Below are 26,394 nucleotides of genomic sequence, written 5' to 3'. Positions count from 1 at the left end.
AGTTTTGTTGCCTCAGCACTCTTTGTGCTTGATCTCACTGGTCCGGTAGTTGAACATTTCTCACTGTCTTGTGGTGCTGAAAGTGTAAAGCAGTCTCAAAAACATGTTTACATTTGGTGTTGTAAAATTATTATTGGGTCGCCCTACCCAAAAAGTAGCCTATTATTGAAATATTCTGAAATTTCAAAGGCTCTTAGCAAATAATGTCTTAGTGCACAGTAGATCTTCCACATGTATATTGAAGAGGCTCACTTAATGTGTACTAATACTTTAAAAGAAAATGGTAGCAGTTGTGGTTAACAGGGCTAAAAGTAATTTGATCTAACATTTAATATCTTTTGAAATGTTGCACATTTATGTACTCTAGTAGCTAATCATATTTATTGTCAGACACCATACTTATTTTCAGTTTTGTTCAAGGTGAATAAATCAAACGCTTTTTCAATAACTGTCCAATAAGTGGAAAGACAGTACATGGGGTTAAAACCCCCAGGCTTGCTTGACACCCTCAAGCGTCTTGTTGCCAAAATATGGGACATCTTCATTTCATCCAAAGTATGGGATGTACCGAGAGTTGCAACCCTAGGTACAGACAAGAATAGATGTTTTGGAACAGCCTGGACAACTGGATGTCGCTAACATTGACATCAATTTTACAGCTCACTTTGTAAATAATATAAAGTACAATGTGATGCTTGTTGAGTGGACACAAATTACACGTGAACATGCGAAACGAGTAAGCTGTCAGGGAGGCTAGCTGCATGGTCTACCAGCCAACTAACTAGCCTGAGTGACTAGCTAAGACTATTCCACTAGCTTAGACTGGTTTTGGCTATTTTCTTTCAACAGAGCTGTTTATTTTAAATGTCTATTAACAGCAAAAAAAAAAAAAAAAAAAAAAAAACATGCTGCGTTCCATTTGAATGTAGCAAACAATGCTAATAATTTTGCATATACGCTTCAGTTTAAGGGTTTGTTTTCATTTCCATTCAGTAAAAAACTGGCAACTTGTGAAGACTGAGGATAAGATATAAACAGAGCAAATATGTGACGGAAAAGCCTCCCTCGCGCCTTCTTAATGTCACGTGATGTGTCATAGCTGCAAAGAATCACAAGCGTGCAGCAGTGTCGTGTCACTGGTTACGGCAAAGACACAAGCGCCAGAACCCTTCTACATATTCCTACAAGCTTAGCATAAAATAGCATATGGGCGGCGGTACACTGGTGATGAGACTAGAGGCCGTTTTTTTAAAGAATGTCTATGGAGGAGATGCTTCATTACGCTGAATTAACTGCTTTTTTGAGGAAACAGCTCATCATTTAATGAATTGAGCGCGAGTCCGCTAATCCTCAACACGTTTTACACTAAATATTATTTTTGGAATGAACTGTGTATGGAGTTTACTACGATAAAATTGCTGTTTTATTAGAGAACATACGGACAATCTTGCGACAGATGGGTGTCAGTTTACGGCTCTCCCCATTCGTTTGTATGGTATCCGCAAACATCGACTTACTGTTGACCGTTACGCTCTCTCCTATGTTAAAAACGTGGAGATAGTTTAGAAGATCTCTGGCAGCGCTTTTCCAATGTTACATGTTTTTTTCTGAATGTCAGTATTGTTTGCTAAAATGTTATACCGGTAAAACAGGTTTGTGTACGTTAACGAGAGCTTAATACAGTAAATAATACTGAAAACATGGTAATGTTATATCTCTTTTACAGGGTGAGTTCCCACACATTTTGACCAATTCATTTCTACTATTTTTGAGTCAGGCATGATTATCAGCTAAGTATTTTAACCCTTGTGCGACCTTTGGGACATTTTTGTCTGATTTTTTTTTTTTTCCTCGATCATTTTGGTTGTTAATGCCAACGGCATACAGTTTGCCAAAGGTGTGTATTTTGGGGGAAAATTTGATATTTCAACCTCAGTTTCTATAATACTGTGTACACAAAATAGTTACACTCAGGACAAAAATGTCTCAGTTGAAACCCAATAAAAGTGCAAAATTTGATCCCAGTGCCATTAAAGCATAAAATCATGAATTCTATGATATTATGCTTTCATTCTGGAGCCCTGGCTTCAAAATTATATATTGTTTTATATTTTCCACCAGATGGCACCATTTTTTTTGCATGTTTAGACTATGGAGCAAATACAGGTGCATCTCAATAAATTAGAATGTCGTGGAAAAGTTCATTTATTTCAGTAATTCAACTCAAATTGTGAAACTCGTGTATTAAATAAATTCAATGCACACAGACTGAAGTAGTTTAAGTCTTTGGTTCTTTTAATTGTGATGATTTTGGCTCACATTTAACAAAAACCCACCAATTCACTATCTCAAAAAATTAGAATACATCATAAGACCAATAAAAAAAAACATTTTTAGTGAATTATTGGCCTTCTGGAAAGTATGTTCATTTACTGTATATGTACTCAATACTTGGTAGGGGCTCCTTTTGCTTTAATTACTGCCTCAGTTCGGCGTGGCATGGAGGTGATCAGTTTGTGGCACTGCTGAGGTGGTATGGAAGCCCAAGTTTCTTTGACAGTGGCCTTCAGCTCATCTGCATTTTTTGGTCTCTTGTTTCTCATTTTCCTCTTGACAATACCCCATAGATTCTCCATGGGGTTCAGGTCTGGTGAGTTTGCTGGCCAGTCAAGCACACCAACACCATGGTCATTTAACCAACTTTTGGTGCTTTTGGCAGCATGGGCAGGTGCCAAATCCTGCTGGAAAATGAAATCAGCATCTTTAAAAAGCTGGTCAGCAGAAGGAAGCATGAAGTGCTCCAAAATTTCTTGGTAAACGGGTGCAGTGACTTTGGTTTTCAAAAAACACAATGGACCAACACCAGCAGATGACATTGCACCCCAAATCATCACAGACTGTGGAAACTTAACACTGGACTTCAAGCAACTTGGGCTATGAGCTTCTCCACCCTTCCTCCAGACTCTAGGACCTTGGTTTCCAAATGAAATACAAAACTTGCTCTCATCTGAAAAGAGGACTTTGGACCACTGGGCAACAGTCCAGTTCTTCTTCTCCTTAGCCCAGGTAAGACGCCTCTGACGTTGTCTGTGGTTCAGGAGTGGCTTAACAAGAGGAATACAACAACTGTAGCCAAATTCCTTGACACGTCTGTGTGTGGTGGCTCTTGATGCCTTGACCCCAGCCTCAGTCCATTCCTTGTGAAGTTCACCCAAATTCTTGAATCGATTATGCTTGACAATCATAAGGCTGCGGTTCTCTCGGTTGGTTGTGCATCTTTTTCTTCCACACTTTTCCCTTCCACTTAACTTTCTGTTAACATGCTTGGATACAGCACTCTGTGAACAGCCAGCTTCTTTGGCAATGAATGTTTGTGGCTTACCCTCCTTGTGAAGGGTGTCAATGATTGTCTTCTGGACAACTGTCAGATCAGCAGTCTTCCCCATGATTGTGTAGCCTAGTGAACCAAACTGAGAGACCATTTTGAAGGCTCAGGAAAACTTTGCAGGTGTTTTGAGTTGATTAGCTGATTGGCATGTCACCATATTCTAATTTTTTGAGATTAATGTTTGCTGTATTATAGAACACTACAGGTCAATTGAATAAATAATGCAGCTAAAATTGTGTGGTTGTGTTGGTATGGATGTCAAAGTGTGTATCAAGAAATGTGTGTGTGTGTGTGTATGTGTGTATTGAGAAATGTGTGTGTGTGTGTAAAAAAACAACAGTGGCATTATGTAAACAAAATGCCATTTAAAGGGTTAAAATCCTGAAAATGAATGAATATTTGGTAGTTACGATCAGGACTGATGTTGGTTAAAAAAATTAACTCATTGATCATAAAATTAATATATAATATTATTATGGCATTTTTTTGACACGGACATTTTTGTCCTCTAAGGACCTCTGAGTAACTTTTTTTTATTGACGCACAAGGGTTAAATAACTCTAAAACAGCAATTCCTAGACAAAATATCTATCAAGTTGAGCATAACTACATCAGGTCAGCAAATCAGACTTAATTTCCTAATATTCCCAGAAACCTGGTTATATAAGTAACAATTTGTTGAAATGTAAAAATTCACTTCAAGAGCACTTTTCAAAAACATTTACTTGACAATTTTTCCCCCTTTTATTTATTTACACATATTAGATAACCAATTTGACATCTTAATATATGATTTTAAATCAATGCACTGTATGTAAAACGCAATTGAGTGTCAACACATGCCGTAAACTTTCTGAAATAAATTAAACAATTCTTTGGCCCACTTTTAGTATCTACAGACTTTACTGGGCACTGCAGCTATGTTTACAAATCTATATACATGAAATATTACAAAATAGCCAACAAAGTGCGTGTTAACTGTGAAAACAAAAAATACATGAGTAAATTAACACTTAACGTGTGCTTCTATAAGTTTGCCGAACTTAAAAACTGTGATAAACATAAGTTGGCATCAGTTCCTCGAGTGAAATAAATAAACAGTGAGTATCAAACTCGCCAGCAGATCCAGAGGCACATGGGATAGAAATGAGGTTCATACATCCATTGATAACTCGTGTGACGATGGTCACATTGCACGGATACTGATTAACAGTTAAAACAGTTGATCAATGTAGGGCGATACCATTATTACCTTTGCAGCGTGAGGAATCTAGACCCAGTAAATGTGAAAAAGTGAACATGTTATTCGGTCATTGCCACACACACACACACACGCATGTATGTACATGCGTACAGTTCAGCATACAGCAACATTCACCTCAAAGAAAATCCCTTTTCATTCTTTATCGCCATTTTCTCCATTGCTAAATATATTTTTCAATTGTGCAACACACTAAAACAAACTCACACAGAAGCTGTGGTCTGATGCAGACCTTTGTCATTTTGCTGGCTTCGGGTGAAAACAAAACTGAGAAATGCAGAGACCTTGCGAAGAACACAGGTCTACAGAGACACATGGTCACAGGAACGGACCATTGCGCCTGACATGTATCTGTCGGACACGTGTGAGGCACGTCTTTTCAGCAGTCTCTTTTACACACACTCATACTCTCACGCACACACTCCTTCAAGTGTCCTCTCTATGTCCATGTGGTGTCGGGGCTTGTGTGGAGGTTTCTGGGAAAGTCTCTCACACACTGAGAGGGAGCATGCCAGGAGGGGGGACAGCCCGTGGGGCAGCCATGGTGGTGAGAGTGCCAGGATCCAGCCCATTCATAGTCCTGTGAAGAACAGCAATGAGCAATCAATCAGTCAATGCAAATCACAAATATTGACATCATCAGTGATAGTTATGGTACTCCGATATATAATATTGTACTAAATGATTATCATAGTCATATCACCATGATATTAACATGGCGCTCCAAGATATTTTAAAGAATATAATGGCGCATTGCATTTAGAAAAATAGCCCAAGGCACACCATCGTCGTCTTCATTCATACCCTCACACACTCTAAGGCTTTACATGCCAAATGCAAATGACCATGGTATAAACTGAATAATCCACAACTAGGTGTGCATTAAAAAGGGGATTTTTCCCCTTTTTCACCCAATCTGGAATGCCCAATTCCCAATGTGCATTTAAGTCCTCCTGATTCGCCTCAATCCGGGTGGCGGAGAATGAATTCCAGAGGTCTGAGACCGCCAACCCGCGCGTCTTATCACGTGGCTTGTTGAGCGCGTTGCCACGGAGACATAGCGCCTGTAGAGGCTTCACGCCATCCACCGCGGCATCCACGCTCAATTCACCACGCGCCCCACCGAGAACGAACCACATTATAGCGACCACGAGGAGGTTACCCCATGTGACTCTACACTCCCTAGCAACCGGGCCAATTTGGCTGCTTAGGAGACCTGGATTGAGTCACTCAGCACCCCCTGGGATTCGAACTAGCGAACTCCAGGGGTGGTAGCCAGCGTCTTTTACCACTGAGCTACACAGGCCCCTTGCATTAAACTATTTTAATGCATTGTGCACCAGGAGGTCAGATAGACACGACCCCAACTCACGCCATTGGTGGAGTAATGTTGTTGGGGTGGGCTAAGCGGGTTCTCAAAACAAACAGGAATTTTTATAGTGCCACACAGACACAGAGTTTACAGTTTTTGTTAAAAATATTTTGATGAATGGCTTACTTATAGTTGTCTCTGCACATTAAGCTGGGATAGTAGAAAGTATTTTAACACTGAAAAAGTTACATAGGCTTTAAATATGTATATATGACTTATTAAGGTGTACGAAGAACACATACACTTTTAGTATGAATATTAATCGTCAGCCAAATTTCATAATCTCGACTGCCCTATTAAGGCCATAACAAATTGTCAACATTATTGACACCAATGACCAACAAAGAAAGAAATCGTAAATACTGTCAAATAGTCATTTTATCTCAAGTAACCTAACATTATGTAATTTTAAACCCAATCAGTATTATGCAACATTTTTGCAATATTATAGTTTTATAGTTAAAATGCATTTAAGTGATGGTTTTAATCTTCTCGTCTATCAAAATGAACATGGCAATACCACTGTAATTTGAGACTTTGTGTGTTAGAGCCCGAATAGAAAAATCTCAAGCACTTACGTCTTGTCAAAATACGTAGTGTGGATTGAATGAGAGAACTTGGTTGAGTTGCTGTTGATGAGGTTTCCATTTGCTGAGGCGTAATTTTTCCTTGCTGCCTGGTCCTTGGCAAAGTTCCTACAGGAAGCTAGTTTAGACTCCAGAGCCTGCACAAGATGAAATGTCACGTGTTTTCCCATTATTACATATTTAGTGTAAGTTTGTTGTCGAGCCGACCAAGACAAGTATTCACAAACTGTTCTTGACGAGTGCGGGACTGAGTGTAAATGTGTCATTTATGAAGGGCCAGTTTCACACTTGAAGAGCAGAAGTTCATGACTTACCCCGACTTTACGCAGAAGGTCACCAACAATGTTAAGTGCTGAGATCCGTGCAGATGGTGTGAGGGGGGAGTTTCCACAGCCATTGGTCAATGCTTTTAAAAATAAAAATAAATAAAAAATAAAAAATGAAGTAACATGGATGTGAAAATACATGTTCCTGCAGGCATTTATGGTGCAGTCGAAATAGACTCGTGTTTCATCCATTTCCATTCAAACACATGGAAACTTGGGAGAGTGTAAACGCATATTGCGTAGACATTTAATCTATGCTGTGTACCAAAGTTTTGGTATTGACCATGCAACATGGTTTTGTTAAAAAAAAATAGTAGTTTGACTAGCCTAATCTCATTAAATTTACACGACCATGGCAACATTTTTGCAAACCAAAATTACATGCTGTATTACACGTTTGGCTGCAGTTTGCACATGAAATGTCCAGAGGGGGGCGCCAAAAGTGAGTGAAATTATGTTAAAATCAGACAAGGTTTTTGAGGTGAATTTTAGATGGATGTTTTAATGAGTAAAATGCATTTGCTAACCTAAAACTTTAGCCTAAACCTTACAAATAGTGTCCTAAAAGATAAATAAGAAGTGAACAAAACAGACATCCTTACCCTAAACCAATACCTAAACCTAATCGATAGTATTCTTGTCACAAATGCAACATAAAAAGCACATTTTTTGAAGCAACCACGTCATTTTGTGTTACTTCAATGACACTTTCGTCTCACGTGTCAGCTTTCATGCTTGCTGGGCTTGAACCGCGGCCTTCTGAGTCCAAAGTCCAACCCTCTATCAGGTGAGCTACCGTGGAGACTAACCACACTTGAATAAGAGTGTAAAAGTAGGTGGGTCTGCAAAAATTGTTCGTTTTTCAAATGATATGTAAGAGTAATAGAGTGAAAAATAAGTGTTTATAAAGTCATAATCAGCCATTGCACTCGTGATTTGTGTAAAATTAAATAAAACAGTTGTTGTAGTGCCTCTAGTGTTAATTTCACAAGGAAACTGTGGTAAAATGTTGAATGCGGCACGTAAAACATAGTTATGGTTACGTTCATTCTGTGAGACTAGATTGAGTTTGACCTATATCAGATCTAAACATCACACCTCAACTCAGCTCTAGATGAGAAAAGAAAGTGCTCTAGATTATGCATTTTGAATAACTTATTATTTGCTTTTTAGAATTTATAAACAGAAGCCCTTGCAGAGAAAAACCTTTGTATACTTAAATTATAGTGTGACCACACCTTAAAGAAAAGTAAAAAAAGGGGACGATTACCTTTCTGAGCAATGAAAGGATGTTCGATGGTCTTTCCAACAGGTGTGGCCGGGAGGGACAGGGAGGCTTGCACGGCTGAGTCCGTCTTATTGATGTCTAAGGTGGGAGAGCTGGGAGCTGACATCCTGGAAACATCTGTCGTCCTCTCTCGTACAGCCAACTCCTGTCTCAGGTCTAAAAGAACAAGCATATTTAGCACAGATAAACCGATGCAAACTTAAAAAACAGTGTTTATTACAACTTAAGCTCAGTCATCAGCATCTATGACATGCAGTGGATCATCCCATTAAATAGTTTTGACATCCCTTAGTTTGTGAAAACAACCAAATCACATTTACAGTCTACGGGGCAAGTAACTACCCTGGAATAAACTCTAAAATAGATACAATTTCGAAAGTATGGCCTTAAGACTTAAACATTATATGTTAAAGTGAGAGTTCACCCAAAAATCACCCTCATGCCAACTCAGATGTGTCTGACTTTCTTTCTTCTGCTTAACACAAACTAAGATTTTTAGAAGAATATTTCAGCTCCAGGTCCATACAATGCAAGTGAATGGTGGGAACTTTGAAGCTGCAAAAAGCACATAAAGGCAGCATAAATGTAATCCAAGTGACTGTTTGGATTGGTTAAATGGTGGTTAAGTCTATGTCTTCAGAAGCGATATAATAGGTGAGGGTGAGAAACAAAACAATTAAGTCCTTTTTACTATAAATCTCCACTTTAACTTCTGTTTATGCCGATTCGCATTCTTTGTGCATATCGCCACCTACTGGGCAGGGAGGAGAATTTATAGTAAAAAAGGGCATTATCATTGATCTGTTGCTCACCCACACCTACCATATCACTTCTGAAGATATAGATTTAACCACTGGAGTCGTGTGGATTACTTTAATGCTTCCTTTATGTGCTTTTTAGACCTTCAAAGTTCTGGTCACCATTCACTTGCATTGTATGGACCTTCAGAGCTGAGATATTCTAAAAACCTTCGTTTTGTGTTCAGCAGAAGAAAGTCATACACATCTGGGACGGCATGAAGGTGAGTAAATGAGAGAATTTTCATTTTTTGGTGAACTATCCTTTTAATTAGCGTCATAAAATCGCTTAATACGTGCGAGGATAAAAGGAAGGGACGTGACACAAATATTGCTTTCACGCAGAGAACATTACAGCAGTAACGCATAAGAAATTCAGCCTAGAACAGTACTGCCACCACTAAAGCAGCGATTTAGACAATTTCAGCTCCACTAACACATTTTTGCACAGAATAACTATGTATAAGTGCTCATATAAAAATGTGAGCTGCATATTTCTGCTTTTAAACCCTCTTGCCCCATAGAGTATCACTGAAAATGCATTACAGTAAAAGCAATTCTTGTCTGTAGTAATGCCACAGATGCTGTCAACAGAGACGCTCCTTCACTGACAAACGTGGTCTGCAGTAAACTACCTCTAGCCTCATCTTTCAGCCTCTGCACAGAGACCAGAAGTGACTCCTTCTCATCCAGCTCGCTCTCCAGGAAGGCGTTCCGCTCTATAGCCTGGTTTAGCCGCTGTTCAAAGTCCTCCAGAGATGTAATGGTGGCCCTGCAGCAGTCCAGACAGTCATTTTAAACATGCGGACCACTCATGCTATGTATTTAGGTTGGGTTTGTTAGGTCTTGGTGAAATGTAGGCTAGTCTTGTGCTATATCCAAACTGTTTGCCCAAAAGTAGTCTAGACATGCAGGAACTCTGGGTCAAGTCAGTTTAGAAAGACAAAGCTGGCTTGTGTACCGGTATGTGTGTTTGTGTACCTTTTGGCTCTCTCCAGGTCATCGTTGGCCTGCTCCAGCTCCCTGACATATTTGTGCAGCTGCTCCTTGATGCCGCGCGTTTGGACCAGGTCGTCCTCCAGCATGGCGATCTGCTTGTAGCTTTGAGCGTACTGATGCTCCAGTTTCTCCTGCATTCAGGGACACACAGGAGACACATTCTGAGTCACCTGCACCCACAACTTGGGGCTAGAATAAACTTACCACCACACACTGCCAATGGAGGGTGAACTTTGAAATTTACTGGCCATGAAACTGTATTTTGCATAGTTTTTGTTAAAATTATATTGTATGGTGTCAATTAAAAAAAAAATAACGCGATGAAAAAATTCAATTATTCATCCCCCTGACCCTAATTCCTTCTCTAGGTAAAACTGCATCTGTCATAAAACTGAAGATCCATACTGATTTTGTCCCTCATATTTTTCCTTTGGTGGCTTAATGCCAGGAAAATTCCTTATTTTGTGTCATTCTGGAGAAGAAAAAAAAAGTGGCGCAAAGTGCAGTTTGCTATTTTCCTGAGAAATATGTCATTGTGCGAAGACGTTTCAGGAGCACATCTATTCTCAGCGCAACATTTTGGAGATTCCACCAGCAGGTGGTAATAAAGTTCATGTCCAAACTCGGAAAATGTAGTGGAACATCAAATTATGACCCTGACAATCTTCTGTTGTAGCCGTTTTATGAAACAAAAATGTATTACATTTGTGTTAAACTTTCTAGAGGTCATGGTTTATTTTTCAATTATTATTATTTTTTTTTGTGTTTATATTTACAATTGTATTTATGATCTAATTTGTATTAGTATTTTTCCACCTTGTCGTATAGTAATTTTTATGGTGGCAACACTATAATTTTGACCACTTCGTTATTTTGATTATACTTTCAAGTGTAATTTGAATGTAGAATGGATTACGTTTTTCGTGTTTCAATAAATGAATTTCATTTTTAAAGCCTAACCGACCTGGGCCTGGGTAGATCAGCGAGTATTGACGCTGACTATCACCCCTGGAGTCACGAGTTCGAATCCAGGGCATGCTGAGTGACCCGGTTGCTAGGGAGGGTAGAGTCACATGGGATAACCTCCTCGTGGTCACTATAATGTGGTTCTCATTCTCGGTAGGGCGCGTGGCGAGTTGTGTGTGGATGTTGCGGAGAACAGCGTGAAGCCTCCATGCACGCTCAACATGCCACGTGATAAGAGGCAACTGAGATTTGTCCTCCGCCACCCGGATTGAGACGAGTCACTATGCCACCACAAGGACTTAGAGCGCATTGGGAACTGGGCATTCCAGACTGGGGAGAGTAGGGGATTTAAAAAAAAAATTAAATAAATAAATAAAAGATTCCTCGTTCCACAGCCTAACCTGAAGGCCGATACAATCACTGTTAATACTATCCATGATTTGTGTGTCAGTTAATCAATATGATTAATAATATTCTCTATAATTTGAGAGCCAACATCCAAGTGCTGATGAGAACAACATTTTCCATGCGTTTAAAATGAGCGTGTCGCTTTCATAGAAATATGGCCTAATATTCAACAAGGACGCAGTTAATGCACAAAAGAATGCAAGTCCATATTTCTATTTTTCTAATTGCTTGCATACAGACAGCCCATTTTTACACTACATATTCATACAACTTATGTTTTTCATATTGTTGGTACTTGTCAGGGAATGGAACCTCAGAATTATATTTCACTTGACCCAGCCCATTAGCGCTTTCACGTGCAATTTCACCAAACCCATTTGCGCCTAGACTTAGCACATGCTTGCACGAAAATGGCAAAACTTCATGGCCATGCCCATTGACTTTGCGTGCATGGCTTATCCAGGGGGTCAGGAATTGGCTGGTTATCAGGTCACTATTAGTCTCTGCTGGTAGATGCTGGAACTACACCACCCAATGGCAAAAAGCATGTTTCTCCATTGACAGCCATTCAAAAGTAGCCATGTTTTATAACGAAATATTTTTTTTCCAAGAAACATTTCCATCTAAATGCTTTCATTACATTAAAGTACATCTTCATCCGATGACGAATTGCTTTTGAAGGGCTTTTAAAGGTATTAAATTTATTTATATTTTTCCCTATCTATTCCCATTGACAAGTGATCAGTCATGTGACACCCAATCCCGGAACTGAGCGCAATCCCTGAACCCAATCCCGGTGACACCCAATCTCATTTCACAAGCTTCCTGGGAACCCTGCGCTAGCTGAGCACAGCCACAGAGATGAATGGGGATGCTAATGATAGCGCTCTCCAGGTATTTTAGAGCTCTGTGGACTTATCGCATAGCGCTGTGCTGAGGGCCCTTCGAATTTAGCACACAAGTCGTTTGGACTACGTTACGGTAATTTTTGGAGCTCAACAGTCTCAGTCTCTATTAACTTTCATTGTATGGAAACGAGCACGTTGTCTTTTGCGACATCTTTTGTGTTTCACAGACTTTTGAATTTCCAAGCTTGGTTTGGAAAGTGAGGTTAAGTAGATGACGACGACAGTATTTTCATTTTTGGACTATTCCTTTAAAGAGGAGCTGAAAAGAGGCAGGACAGCGGACTTGACTGCTCCTGTAGTTAACCTACTTTATCCACTTAATTTCTATTAGCATATTGAAATAAGCGTATTGCTTCGGGTCATGGCAAAACAATTCAACAGAACAATACCATGGTCAATGGGCAATACCTAATCCTGCGTTTCTAAAAACAAGCTGTGTAAATCAAGATCTCTGTTCTGTGTCTACCTAAGCCCAAGCTATTATGAGGATACTGTATTTCTGTCTGGACCTTCAAAGAACAACTGTGCTGCAAGTGAACTTTCTGCTGAGTCATTAACTTTCTATTTTCTTCCTCTTGATCCTGACATCCAATTACAGTGCACAAGGGATTATGTGAGACCCTTGACAGCTCACACACTGGACATGCTGGATATTACAGTGCGATGTTTTTGGCCAAACACAGTAGCCACACTGCTGATCCTTTATAAATAAACAAAAAATAAAAAAAAAAACCCTAATAAAAGGCAGATGCTAGAGGAGATATCCCTGCCATTACACACCTTTGTGCACTTAAAGGGGCCATTTTATACACTTTTGGAGCATTTTCCCACTAATACTGCAAGTTTCTTGGACCTAAAACAGTTTTTAAAAGCTTATTTTAAAAGCTTAAAAGATAGTTAAATCCAGGCTTCATTTTTTTGAACAAAATAATACAGTAATTTCTTATTACTTTGTTTAGATTTTGTCAGGTAAAATCTGACTCTTCCTGATGGGTTTCGTGAGATTTACCCAAATATCATTATACATTTTTTGGAAACTTAGTTTCTGTGGTCTGGGGAGGGAGCTTTGCTTTGTGAACATTATAGATTATATCTTATTTTTCTAAAAAAAGAGCAATAGTCTCAATGGACTGGGTACAGCAAAGGAAATCCCGTTTCAAGATGGGAGTGAGGACCGTCCTACCTTGAGTGTGTCCACCTCACTCTTCAATCTTTGGTTCTCTGACTGCAGGTCTCGGATGCGATGATCTGCCTGGACAAGCTGAGCTTCCAGCTCGGCTTCCAGCTCTCGACTGCCCTCCTGAAACTCCTGCAGCTCCTCCTGAGCATCATGATAACTGCAGATACACAAACATAAAAAAATCAGCCAACTGGAACAGCGGCTGCACATTCATCACATTAACTAGGCAATGCAAATTGACACCCTGACTGTAACAAAAAGGTGACCCGCTACAAACGTTTAGGAGAAGTCAGCTGGTGCTTAAGTGGATAATGAATTATGGTCACTCATGTTTGGCCATTCAGATTGGAGCTACTTTGGAGGTCCTAGGGCTGGAAGTGAAGCCCATTTTTAGCTAGGACACCCTGTAAACAGGGTCCAAAATTAACTTTTTGCTACCCCTGCCAATGGAAAGGTAAATATACAGTGCATCCAGAAAGTATTCACAGCGCTTCACTTTTTCCACATTTTGTTATGTTACAGCCTTATTCCAAAATGGATTAAATTCATTATTTTCCTCAAAATTCTACAAACAATACCCCATAATGACAACGTGAAAGAAGTTTGTTTGAAATCTTACCAAATTTATAAAAAAAAAAAAAAAAAAAAAAAAAAAAATCACATGTACACAAGTATTCACAGCCTTTGCCATGACACTCAAAATTGAGCTCAGGTGCATCCTGTTTCCACTTATCATCCTTGAGATGTTTCTACCACTTGATTGGAGTCCACCTGTGATAAATTCAGTTGATTGGACATGATTTGGAAAGGCACACACCTGTCTATATAAGGTCCCACAGTTAACAGTGCATGTCAGAGCACAAACCAAGCCATGAAGTCCAAAGAATTGTCTGTAGACCTCCGAGACAGGATTGTATCAAGGCACAGATCTGGGGAAGGGTACAGAAAAATTTCTGCAGCATTGAAGGTCCCAATGAGCACAGTGGCCTCCATCATCCGTAAATGGAAGAAGTCTGGAACCATCAGGACTCTTCCTAGTGCTGGCCGCCCGGCCAAACTGAGCGATCGGGGGAGAAGGGCCTTAGTCAGGGAGGTGACCAAGAACCAGATGGTCACTCTGACAGATCTCCAGCATTTCTCTGTGGAGAGAGGAGAACCTTCCAGAAGAACAACCATCTCTGCAGCACTCCACCAATCAGGCCTGTATGGTAGAGTGGCCAGATGGAAGCCACTCCTCAGTAAAAGGCATATGACAGCCCACCTGGAGTTTGCCAAAAGGCACCTGAAGGACTCTCAGACCATGAGAAACAAAGATTGAACTCTTTGGCCTGAATGGCAAGCGTCATGCCTGGAGGAAACCAGGCACCGCTCATCACCTGGCCAATACCATCCCTACAGTGAAGCATGGTGGTGGCAGCATCATGCTGCGGGGATGTTTTTCAGCGGCAGGAACTGGGAGACTAGTCAGGATCGAGGGAAAGATGAATGCAGCAATGTACAGAGACATCCTTGATAAAAACCTGCTCCAGAGCGCTCTGGACCTCAGACTGGGGCGAAGGTTCATCTTCCAACAGGACAACGACCCTAAGCACACAGCCAAGATAACAAAGGAGTGGCTACGGGACAACTCTGTGAATGTCCATGAGTGGCCCAGCCAGAGCCCAGACTTGAACCCGATTGAACATCTCTGGAGAGATCTGAAAATGGCTGTGCACCGACGCTCCCCATCCAACCTGATGGAGCTTGAGAGGTCCTGCAAAGAAGAATGGGAGAAACTGCCCAAAAATAGGTGTGCCAAGCTTGTAGCATCATACTCAAAGACTTGAGGCTGTAATTGGTGCCAAAGGTGCTTCAACAAAGTATTGAGCAAAGGCTGTGAATACTTATGTACATGTGATTCATTTTTTATTTTTAATAAATTTGCAAAGATTTCATACAAATTTCTTTCACGTTGTCATTATGGGGTATTGTTTGTAGAATTTTGAGGAAAATAATGAATTTAATCCATTTTGGAATAAGGCTGTAACATAACAAAATGTGGAAAAAGTGAAGCGCTGTGAATACTTTCTGGATGCACTGTAGATATAGAAAATGTTTTCTTTTGGTAGACGGTTTGTATGTCTTTGCCTTGAGTTAAATCACATCAGTTATATTAGAAAGGGTCATATTATCAGTCTTACAATTAGATTTTAACCATGTATTATTTTACAACTGCTAATAATAGGTAACCCTTCCTGTAACCCAACCATCACATGTCCCACAATCTCAACCACGACCAAGCTCAATTTGGCAGTCTCAGCTGTCTGAAAAAACAGTTGTGAATGTCAGATGCATATCTTGGGCCAGAAAAGGTACAATTACAATGAAGATCTACTTCATGCATTTCCGCACTGACAAACAAAGCCAAATGTTCACTTTGACCCCTAAAGATCAGAGGTCACATCCAGGCTTTAAATGAATAGTGGGGGAAAAGTCTTTCTAGCAAGTCAGTCCACTGTCGGCCATCTTTGGAACACTCTCGGGAGGCTATTTCCAGTCATGCCAGTGCAGCTCTTATCTACTTGAGTCAAGAATGACCAAAATCTCAAAATCGGTTGGTCAAGATTACAATCAAAGTACATTTCAAATCAGCAATAAAATCTGACAATACTGGTATCATAAATTGTGATTCTTTACCTCAGATTACACTAAAAGCAATTATCCCAGCTTTTACAGCTAATGCGCATGCATGTTGATTGACAGGCGATGTCTGTATCTAAAAGGTGATTGGCTCTTTTAACCGTAAGGCAGGACTTCCTTTCTACATCCGCTGACTGTCGGGCGTTCAGAGCTCCGTGGTTGAACGTTCCAATTTCTCCCATTCATTTTAATAGAAGTGGCCAATCTCTGCTAAATAATCTCTGGTGGGGGTCTGGTGGAAGGAAATGAGCTCAACAGTCTGTCTGCATGGTCGAGGTCGTTTTTAGACAGTGTTTTCCTAAGCCATGTGGTACAGTTTGACAGGACACATTACTTTACCCCAGGTCTTTTCCCACTGGCCTCCTCCTGTCATGAGAACAGGGAACCTTAAATCTGTCACCTCCTCCCTCCCTTACTGATATACTAGACACAAGCGGCCTGCCTCCTCAGCACAAACCATAAAAACACTCACTCGATGACAGAAAGCTGCTCTGAACACCAATCAGATTACATAAACATTATATGGTCAAACAACATGTTTTTATTTTCTCAAGAAAAAGTGAGTAGCGCTTGCTAGTGCAAAACTTGCCACTACAATGCTAGGGTGTTGTTAGCGGTTGTCAGGACATTGCTAAGTGGTTGCTAAAGTGTTCTGACTGTTTAAATATTGCATTGCTCTGCGCTTGATAGGAAGTTCTGTGAGTTAGCAAGGTGGTTGCTTACTGGGCCCTAAATCTGTATGATATTCTGGTCTCTAGGTATGGCTCAGGTAACTCCAATACAATTTTATTTAGCCCGTTTTGTCCTCTTGTCATGTTTGTTTGTTGTGTCTTTTTCCAATTACAGGGTTGATTTTGTGTAGTCTGTTTGTGATGTACTGATCCCATTCAGTTTGCCATTTGTTGATGATACAAGATATTATGATGGGTTTGAGATCTGAGGGTGGTATTGAGCATTTTTTAAGATCAGTGAACAAAGCCTCTATAGCAGCAGTGTTTGCTTGCTCATTTCCTGAGATCCAACAATGGCTAGGTACCCAACAGAAGTAGATATTAAAATTCAGTTCCTCCAGGGACAACAGTTTGCTTAAAATCTTTACTTTAAGAGTTGAGTGGTCCTTTTTGAGGGATTTCAGGGCTTTAAGACATGATTTTGAATCTATTATTATAAAACAATTTCTCTGCTGTGCAGTCTTAAAATTATAGCATTGGCCTCCACTGTAAAAATCAAGTTTTGACTGGGGATCTGTATTCTGTCATCTGCCATGCGTTAATTCTAAATCAAATCAGTTAAAAGTAAAAGCACAGTTCTTCAACAAACCTCATGATTTTAGGTATTATGTCAAACGGTGCAGGATGTGATATGTGCTGATGTTTACTAAAGGGTTAGGGCTTTGTTCAAACACCTAAAGCGAAGTATGAGCAATAATAATAGTGATCGCTTAGCAAACAACCATTACCAGTAAATATGATTTTGACTATTTCTAAACATTCAACATGCAGTCCCATTACAGGGCATTGCTTTCAAAGAACTTAGAGAAAAAAAAAAAAAAAAAAAAAAAAAAAAAAATTGGCCTTTTAATACCAGTTATTTGATTTCATAAAGTCAACACAAAAGTCTTGATTCTCTGTCAAGTGAGTCAAAGACCAAATCATGTACAACTATTTCTACGAAAGCCTGTTTTGCTCCTTCCTTAGCAGGAAATTCCAGGAATTTGAGCACTTCCCGTGGTCCACCAAAGCTCCGGGGCAGAAGAGCCACAACCCAAATTAGTGCGAGCAAGTGTTGAGCCAGTGTGAAAGTTGAAAGCAGCGGTGTGGAGGAGACCACCACCAGACACACAGTCAGCATTAGTGCCAGCAACAACTGTTGCTGATGGGTGTTCAAATAATAGTTCATGTCTCATGCACCCTTTTTGGTTTATAATACCCTGCATCAAAATTTAGGCAAAGACTTAGAAGAATATTTCAGCTCTATAGGTCCATACAATGCAAGTGAATGGTGACCAGAACTCTGAAGCTCCAAAAAGCACAAACACAACATAAGAGTATTCCATAAGACTCCAGCTGTTAAATTCATTTCTTCAGAAGTGATATGATAGGTGTGGGTGAGAAACAGATCAATATTAATTTTTTTATCATAAATCTCCACTTTCACATTCTTCTTTTGTTTTTGCCGATTTGCATTCTTTGTGCATATCGCCACCTACTTGGCAGGTAGGCGAATTTATAGTAAAAAATTTAATTGGATTTTTATGTGTTTCTCACCCACACTTAACACATCATTCTGAAGATAAAGATTTAACCACCACACTTACTTTTACACTGCCTTTATTTCTTTTTTGGACCTTCAAAGTTCTGGCCACCGTTGACTTTGGCGTGAAAATCCCAGGAGATCAGCAGTTACAAAAATACTCAACTAGCCCATCTGGCACCAACAATCATCAAAAAAAATTTCCCCATTCCGATTGTTGATGTGAACATTAACTGAAGCTCCTGACCGTATCTATGATAATGCTGCTTGAGTATTTTAATCATACATGGAAATCCCTCATGAACACCCCAAGCGCTCTAGTTATTGTTTCATGTGGGTCCGAATTAGCACTGAATGCCTGCTTAAAAATGGAAGGGAGTGAGTGCAGTTTCAGCTCACCTGCGGCTCTTTCCCTGGGTGATGTCGGCGTAAACGATTAATCATGTATCAATGTATTACTATAATGGCATTTTAATGCCATTAATCAAAGCACATTACTGACGCTCGTGATAGATTACAGCCGCGCAAGGAAACAGGAAGAACCTGCGTGCACGTTTTAAATAAACCCTCACGTGCATTAGTAACATCTATTACCAGTATACAACACTCGTGTCGAGCGATGTCTGCAAACAGTGCCTGTTTTGTAAACATCTTTTGACCATCACTGTTGTAATTGACCGCAAAAAGAAAATGTTCCCAGAAAGGAGAAACGCAGTGGGCTTCACTCTCAGCGTTTTGTTTTCTCCACTTGCTATTTTCAACTACACACAATGCTTGCAGAACAATGATGTTACACAGGTGTGTGTATATATATATATATATATATATATATATATATATATGTTATATTTTAGCATCTTCAAAGTAGTCACACTTTGCCTAGAATTTGTAGAAATGTACTCTTGACATTTTCTCAACTAACTTCTTGAGGTATCACCCTGGGATGCTTTTTAAACAGTACTGAAGGAGTTCCCATCTATCTTGGGCACTTATTGGCTGCTTTTCTTTATTATTCGGTCCAAGTCATCAATTTGAAAAACTTTTTTTTTTATTTTAAATACAATTTTAGTTTTATTATGAAATAAATTAATATGGTGGCACAATTATATTTTTGTCTACAAAACTAATTTCAAACATTTTAGCATACACCTTCAGATCAAAAGATTTTTAAGATCATGAGAAACATTTCAGTCAAGTGTTTCAAAACTTTTGACCGGTAGTGAGTGTGTGTGTGTGTGTGTGTGTGTGTGTGTGTGTGTGTGTGTGTGTGTGTGTGTGTGTGTGTGTGTGTGTGTGTGTGTGTGTATATATATATATATATATATATATATATATATATATATATATGGGGTATAATGGTTCAAATTTCTCACGGTTCGGTTTGTATATTGTTTTAAGGTCAAGGTTTCGGTACGATTCAGTATTTATGTTCGGGGAAAAGAAAATATTACTGCCAAATCCAAAGGAAAAATATTCTATTTGGTAGCAGACACTTCAAGAGACTTGCCCTCACTACAAATCACCATGCTTTTACTACAGTAACCGTAGTTTAAACATTGTATTTGTTGTAAAATCATAGTAACCACAAAATTAACATGGTTACTGTCATGGTTACAATACTTCAATGTATTAGTAAAATGGGCAGTAAAATCAATGTTACTGTAAACTACAGTATGACTGTTGTAAAACAATGGTTAATTATATCAAAACTATGATTTCTGACAAGAAAACAATGGTGACAGCAGTCATTGTTATTTCAGTCATGGTTACCACAACATTACTATAGTAAAATCATGGTTAATTAATCATTAGGGTAACAAAAAAAAAAACCTCTAATTACTAACTCAATATTTTAACTTAATACCTGCATTATTACGCTTCATGCATCAACAAAGTGCATTTCAAACTCAACTCAACGTATATTCAACATTCAGAATCTGAACATCACTAGAAATAAATTTGCTATTAAAATGAATACAAGAATGGATGTTATAATGTGACTCGAATATGTTAATCATATGCAGAAATCCCACATCTTCATCAGTGGAGTTAAGGGAAACATAACTTTGGCTATGACAACACCCCAAGCGCTTTAGTTCTTGTTTCATGTCTGTTCGAACTTGCACAGAGTGCCTGTTTTAAGACAGAAGGGAGTGTGTCTGTGTGCAGTTTTGGGCTCACCTGCATCTGAGCACCAATATACCTACAGGACCTATATATCCTAAGGTGAAGTCAGCGTAAATAGTAGGGATGGGCATTCATCAATAATTTGGTATTTGAATATTTATGCTCATAAAAAATGAATAATCAAATATTCTATTATTTAAACGAAGGTAATTAATGAGAAAGAGACGTTGTAAAATTATTTTATATAAAGTCATAAAGGTTGCATCACCATTAAAAAAAAACAAGCTTCTAATTATATCCAAACAAGCTTATATTATGGCCTGTGTTTTTTTTTGGTTGAAAATATTTAAACAAGCAATGCGTGAAAACAAAGTATCGAATGAAAGCATTTAAGCTCATGCAAAGTGAAGAAAAAGAAACCGCTAATGAAGTAGACTGACGCAGTTAACGTACAGGATGAATATAAACACTTGACATATAATAGTTATGTTTATATTGTATCTCATGTTTTTGTTGATAAAAACAAGCATATCCACATGCTCAGTAAACTATACTCATTTATACACACCAATTTAAATGATGGAATGTCCCTTCACTAGCAAAGTCTTTCTCGGACGCCATGTTTGTTGTTTACAGAAGTGTCGCGGGGATTACGTTGCTACAGGGATGCTGCTTTCTGACGAGCTGCACATATATGGGAGTAAAGTGTACACCGCTTATCCAGTACATTTAAACAGGAACCCAGCTTTCTCGCAATAAGCCACATTCTCAAAATAACCCGCTTGTTTGGTGTCCATCTAAACGTACTGACAGAGCGGTTTGCTCATCAAATGTGATCAACTTGTGTCCACACTCAACAGCGCCACCCAGTGCATTCTGTTATAACTGCCAGTTTGTGTGTTCAGGATTTAACATGCATCTCACATGGCCAGCAAAGCAAAACTTTGTGATATTCGAATAGTATTTTTACTATTCTAATTATTGTTGCAGAACGAATACTCGAGTATTCGACTACTCGTGCACATCCCTAGTAAATAGCTAATGAAACATCGATGTATTACCAGTATACGGCGCTCGCGTCAAACAACGTCCGCAAACATTGCCTGTTTTGTAAATGTTTTTAATGACCATATCTGTTGTAATTGACTGCATAAAGAAAAAGTTCACTTAAGGACACTTAAATGACACAGGGCTTCTCTCTTGCAGTTTGTTTTCTCCGCTTGCCATTTTGCCAACGAACACATGCAGAACTGTGATGTCATCAACTAATTTAACATACTAACAGTTTATAGGACAGCTTCTCTTTGTAGAAAGTTGACCCATGTGAAACACAGATGGAGTGTGTCCATCTACGGAGCCATACAGGTGCATTAGTGGAGGTTACAACTGCGCCTGACTATTTGCCTCTTTATTTTCTTCGCCAAACTGTATGATCCAGATGCGTTATTAAACTAGAGATGAACCGCAGAGCAAATGCTTACCAAACCGTGGTTGGCGAACTGTACGGTTTATTCTAGTTACATACAATTTGAAAAATTATATTAAATTATAATATTATTTAATATTATTTAAATTGTCAAGTATTCATACATCATAGTTGTACTCCCTACAACAGCATTGTTTTACTGTAATACTGTTTATAAAAAATAAAAAAAAATAAAAAAATGTGTTACAAGATCAAGAATCATCATTGAAAACAATGGGAATACTAAAACTAAAAAGTAAAACATTTGGATGCGTTACAGTAATGAGAATAGGGGGTAAAATAAAATGTCCTTAAAATAATGTAATAATGCAAAAAATCTTAAAGCAAAATATTATTTCATATTTTTTTGTATTGATTTGGGCTTAAATATGCCCAGGACATTTCTTGACAGTTTACTAAATCACCTAATTAAGGAAAATGCTGTAGGTGGGGGATCTCCAGAACTTTGTGAATGACAGGTGTTCATATTCTACTGAAATGTGCAGAGCTTTCTGGAAAGTTCTGCACATGAAGACTCCTTGTGATCCCAGATATGAGAAAGAGAAACCTGCCAAACTGACTCTAAAAACACGTTATAGCATTTTTTGTCTGAAGTGAACAAACAGATGATTCCCTATTGTAAAAAGCTCAGTTGATTGCTACATTTAACAGAGCTAAAAATAAAAATTATGACATAATGACTTACTTATTCTTGTATTTGAGAGTCAAACTCTTCCAGTAATCGATTTCCTCGTCTTTCGAGGAGAATTTCGGCATCATCTCTGTGTCCATGATGGCGACCTGCAGAAGCATATGGGAATTAGATCAGTCCTGAGAGAGAGAGAGAGAGAGAGCCAGAGAGTCTGTTCATTTGCACCTCCTCTCGCATTTTTGTCCCTGTACAACCCCAAGCAGATCAAAAGCTGAGGGCCCAGGCTGAGTGTCCTCATTTGGCACAAGTCTCTATATATTTACTTGGCCCTTTACCCAACTCACAATACTTACTCAGCCCTTTACGCTCTCACAATGATTCAGGCTGTGGCCTTTAGCATTCACTGTTCACAGAAAATATCTATATGGTCTCGCTTGTCTCTGGTGACAATATTAGGGGGCATTCACACAGAATACATTCTTGCAGTTAAAAAAAAAATCAAGATGAAGTGCACCAAAATGTAACAAAACACAGGAGTCTCGAGACATGTGCTAAAGGGTTAGGGTTAGCTAAACTGATTTTAACTTGACTGCTTCCTAAATGCGCCTTCCTAAGATCTATTTTTTAATTTCACTGAAGAAAATACAGGTTTTTTTTGGGGGGTAAACTATCCCTCAACTTTTATTTTTGCCAACTACAAAACCACTTATTATGAAAGGAAGAACAGAGCAGCCTTTCCGTTAGTAAAAACGCAGTGATATCAAGATTAACAGATATTGTCCTTTTAAAAACATTATGAAGTCTTGCATTTATATGCCTCTATAACTCTTGTGTTACTGAAAATGACCTCCTCATTAACATTCTTCGTCCTAGTCTTGTTTTGGGACATCATTTGTTTGACCAGCACAGTTTCTCTCAGCGTTTCTCTGAAACCAGTCTCTATATCCTCTCAGTTAACTCCTATCGGAGGTCATTTTGTGTGCAACCGCTCATTAGTCCTGACATGATGAAGAGCAGAAACTTTCAGCTTCAACTTTCCGCAGGGCATCTGTCAGTGACCCAACTAGTAGCAGATGGACATTGTCTGCTTCAAAAGCAGTAAGTATTGCACACAACTGTTCTCTGCATTCTTGTGAGCGTCACATGGTATGAGCCAGCACTTCAGTTTCTGTGCATGCTTGAAACACCATGCAGATACCCACTGTAAATTACCGTTTGCTAAGAGGAGTTTCCATACCATGAGACATTTTAAAAAGGAAGTCAAACTGAAACACAACCTAACAAACCTATGAACCATCACATGATCTTTCTCATTTTGTTTTTCCAGAGTTCTCACACTTTCCATTTCCAGTTGATCATGATTACTCATTAAATAATTTTTCAGAGATTTTTCAGGCGGATTTCTATTTTTGTGTCATGTATTGAATTACCTATTAGGTTTAAATTAATATAGTCATCAGTGTAAATAACTGATGTTATAATATTGGCTTTCGGGCAAGTTGTCCTGTACACAAATACTTAAAGTATTATCTAACTGATTAAATATTTTCGAGCCGAGCAAAATTTCTTTATACTACTAACAATAAAAATGTCCATGACTTTCCAGGCCTGGAAATCAAACTTTAACATTTTCCATGACCATGGGACCCTGTAGTCATTAGCGTTAAATTTTACAATAAGGTTCTATTTGCAAACATTTATTTAATGTATCAGGTATCATGAATTTACAATTCATATTTTTAACAACATTTATTAATCTTGGTTAGTGATGGTTTATAAAAATACAATTGTTAATTGTTAGTTCACAATGCATTAACTAATGTTAACATATACACCTTTAAAACCGTTTTATTTAGGGATGCATCGATACCAATTCTGGTATCGGAATCGGGTCCAATACCGCGCTCATGTACTTGTACTCCTACTCGTAAAATGCTCCGATACCATCTGACGGACGAAAGTCATTATGTAAACATTCAGCGCACAGATTAAAATCACATGATGTCCTAGTGAGATTATTTAACAGCAAAAGCTGCGATTTAATGAGATTGCACTTGCAGCGTTTTAAATGCGAGTGCTTGTGAATTTGTGCAGCCGGTGTTGTGCTGACATAGAGACATAAACTGCTCATATACCTTTAGAGATCCTTGGCTCATACACGGAAAACACCATCATGAGCATTGCATGCTGTGTTTGTAGCAGATGACAGCAGGCAGAGCACTAATTCACTTTTTAGCACAAGTCACATACAGACTACATATTTATTTATTTATATAGTAGCCTTTTGCAGTTTAATAATAACTGTGATTTATGTAGCGACCGGCTTTTATGGATTGGGAAGCTGCCGTCATTATGTCAGAGATCCTTGGTCTAATGCTGCATTCCATTCAAATCGGATGTGGGATATTCCTACTTGATATCTCCAACCATAAATGCATTCCATTGCCAGATGCTCAGATGACATTTAAGGAAACAAAACTGCATCGCTCCCGTTAGCTGAGCAGGTGTTTGACTGTCACTAGAGATGTCACCTAGCAACCCAATTCATAACCAATTTGCAACGCTAGCATTTGTGGTACAGGTGTACGATTATCAAAAGAGAGTATAATTTTGAACACCTGCTACTATGCTAACATTTGTTGAACAAGCTTTAATATCATGTTATGTAGGAACTTTGACTAATTTATCGATATTATTTCATAAAAGTGAACGTTTATCACTTATTTGTACATCTTCCTGGGTGCCGACAAGATTGTGTGACGTCACGCACCTGCATCTGGGCGAAATCGGAGTTTAAAATTTCCGCACGACTTTCCAAGTTGGAATTACGACATCAAGTGGCATTTCATCGCACTTTTCCCAGTAGGAAGTTGGAAAATCCGACTTTCCAAGTTGAATGGAACGCAGCATAACAACACAGAAACACTTCAAAATAAAAGCTCAATTTAAATGAAAAAAGTATGACAGAAATAGATCACTACTATATAGTTATGTAATATTCACTGTTATACTATTAATAATAATAATAATAATAAATCAATAGTAACTATTATATTTAAGCAATCTCTCACATCTGTGATGCTTTGTTATGCAGCACTTTATTTGACAAAAATAACTCCAATGTTGTATTTAGGATTGTACTATGTGGTTCTGTATAAAATCCACTTCATTTTATAACAATAATACAACATCATGTTGAAAATTAATCATTATACTTTCATTTGATTGAAGTTTTTATTTATTTATTTAAACAATTTTGATGATAAAATTTTAATAAACTGCTGAAATTGAGTTCAGAAAAAAAAAAGGTATCGGACTCTGTATCGGCGAGTACTAAAAAAAAAAAGTAGCGGTACTCGTTCTCAAAAAGATTTTATCGGAATATTTCGTTTTATTAAAAACTGCCTTACTTAAGAGTCCATGACTGGATCATTATTGCAGTGATTAATATGTTTCAGCTGGCAACAATTTTTTTTAACCCTAAATGATGCAGTGTGTAGCTTCTCATTTCTTATGGATGTTCCAATACCATTTTTTTGAGAACGAGTACCGATACTTTTTTTTTAGTACTCGCCGATAGAGTCCGATACCTGTTTTTTTTTTTTTCTGAACTCAGTTTCAGCAGTTTATTTCAGTTTTATCATCAAAATTGTGTTTAAATAAATAAAATTTTAAGCAAATTAAAGCATAATTAATTTTCAACATGAAATTTTATTATTTTTAACAAATGAAGTGATT

General features: G+C 38.5%; 1 protein-coding gene across 1 annotated transcript in view; it reads right to left on the bottom strand.

Moving 5' to 3' along the window:
- Positions 1–3,931: 3,931 nt before the first annotated feature.
- Positions 3,932–26,394, bottom strand: part of LOC127451866 (nuclear distribution protein nudE-like 1-B) — a 28,749-nt gene continuing 6,286 nt past the window's right edge. Inside the window, exons 2-9 of the mRNA XM_051716871.1 lie at positions 22,711–22,805; positions 13,484–13,637; positions 10,001–10,149; positions 9,655–9,791; positions 8,205–8,378; positions 6,923–7,014; positions 6,600–6,745; positions 3,932–5,229 (exon numbers count right to left, since the gene is read on the bottom strand). Of these exons, the coding sequence (XP_051572831.1) occupies positions 5,139–5,229; positions 6,600–6,745; positions 6,923–7,014; positions 8,205–8,378; positions 9,655–9,791; positions 10,001–10,149; positions 13,484–13,637; positions 22,711–22,796 (1,029 nt within the window). The 5' untranslated portion in view covers positions 22,797–22,805 and the 3' untranslated portion in view covers positions 3,932–5,138. The remainder of the gene's footprint in view (positions 5,230–6,599; positions 6,746–6,922; positions 7,015–8,204; positions 8,379–9,654; positions 9,792–10,000; positions 10,150–13,483; positions 13,638–22,710; positions 22,806–26,394) is intronic.

This window comes from Myxocyprinus asiaticus, chromosome 14, assembly GCF_019703515.2.
Source record: "Myxocyprinus asiaticus isolate MX2 ecotype Aquarium Trade chromosome 14, UBuf_Myxa_2, whole genome shotgun sequence".
NCBI classification, from domain to species: domain Eukaryota; kingdom Metazoa; phylum Chordata; class Actinopteri; order Cypriniformes; family Catostomidae; genus Myxocyprinus; species Myxocyprinus asiaticus.
The sequence above is the reverse complement of the archived record's forward strand: the minus strand, read 5'-3'. Positions and strand labels throughout refer to the sequence as shown.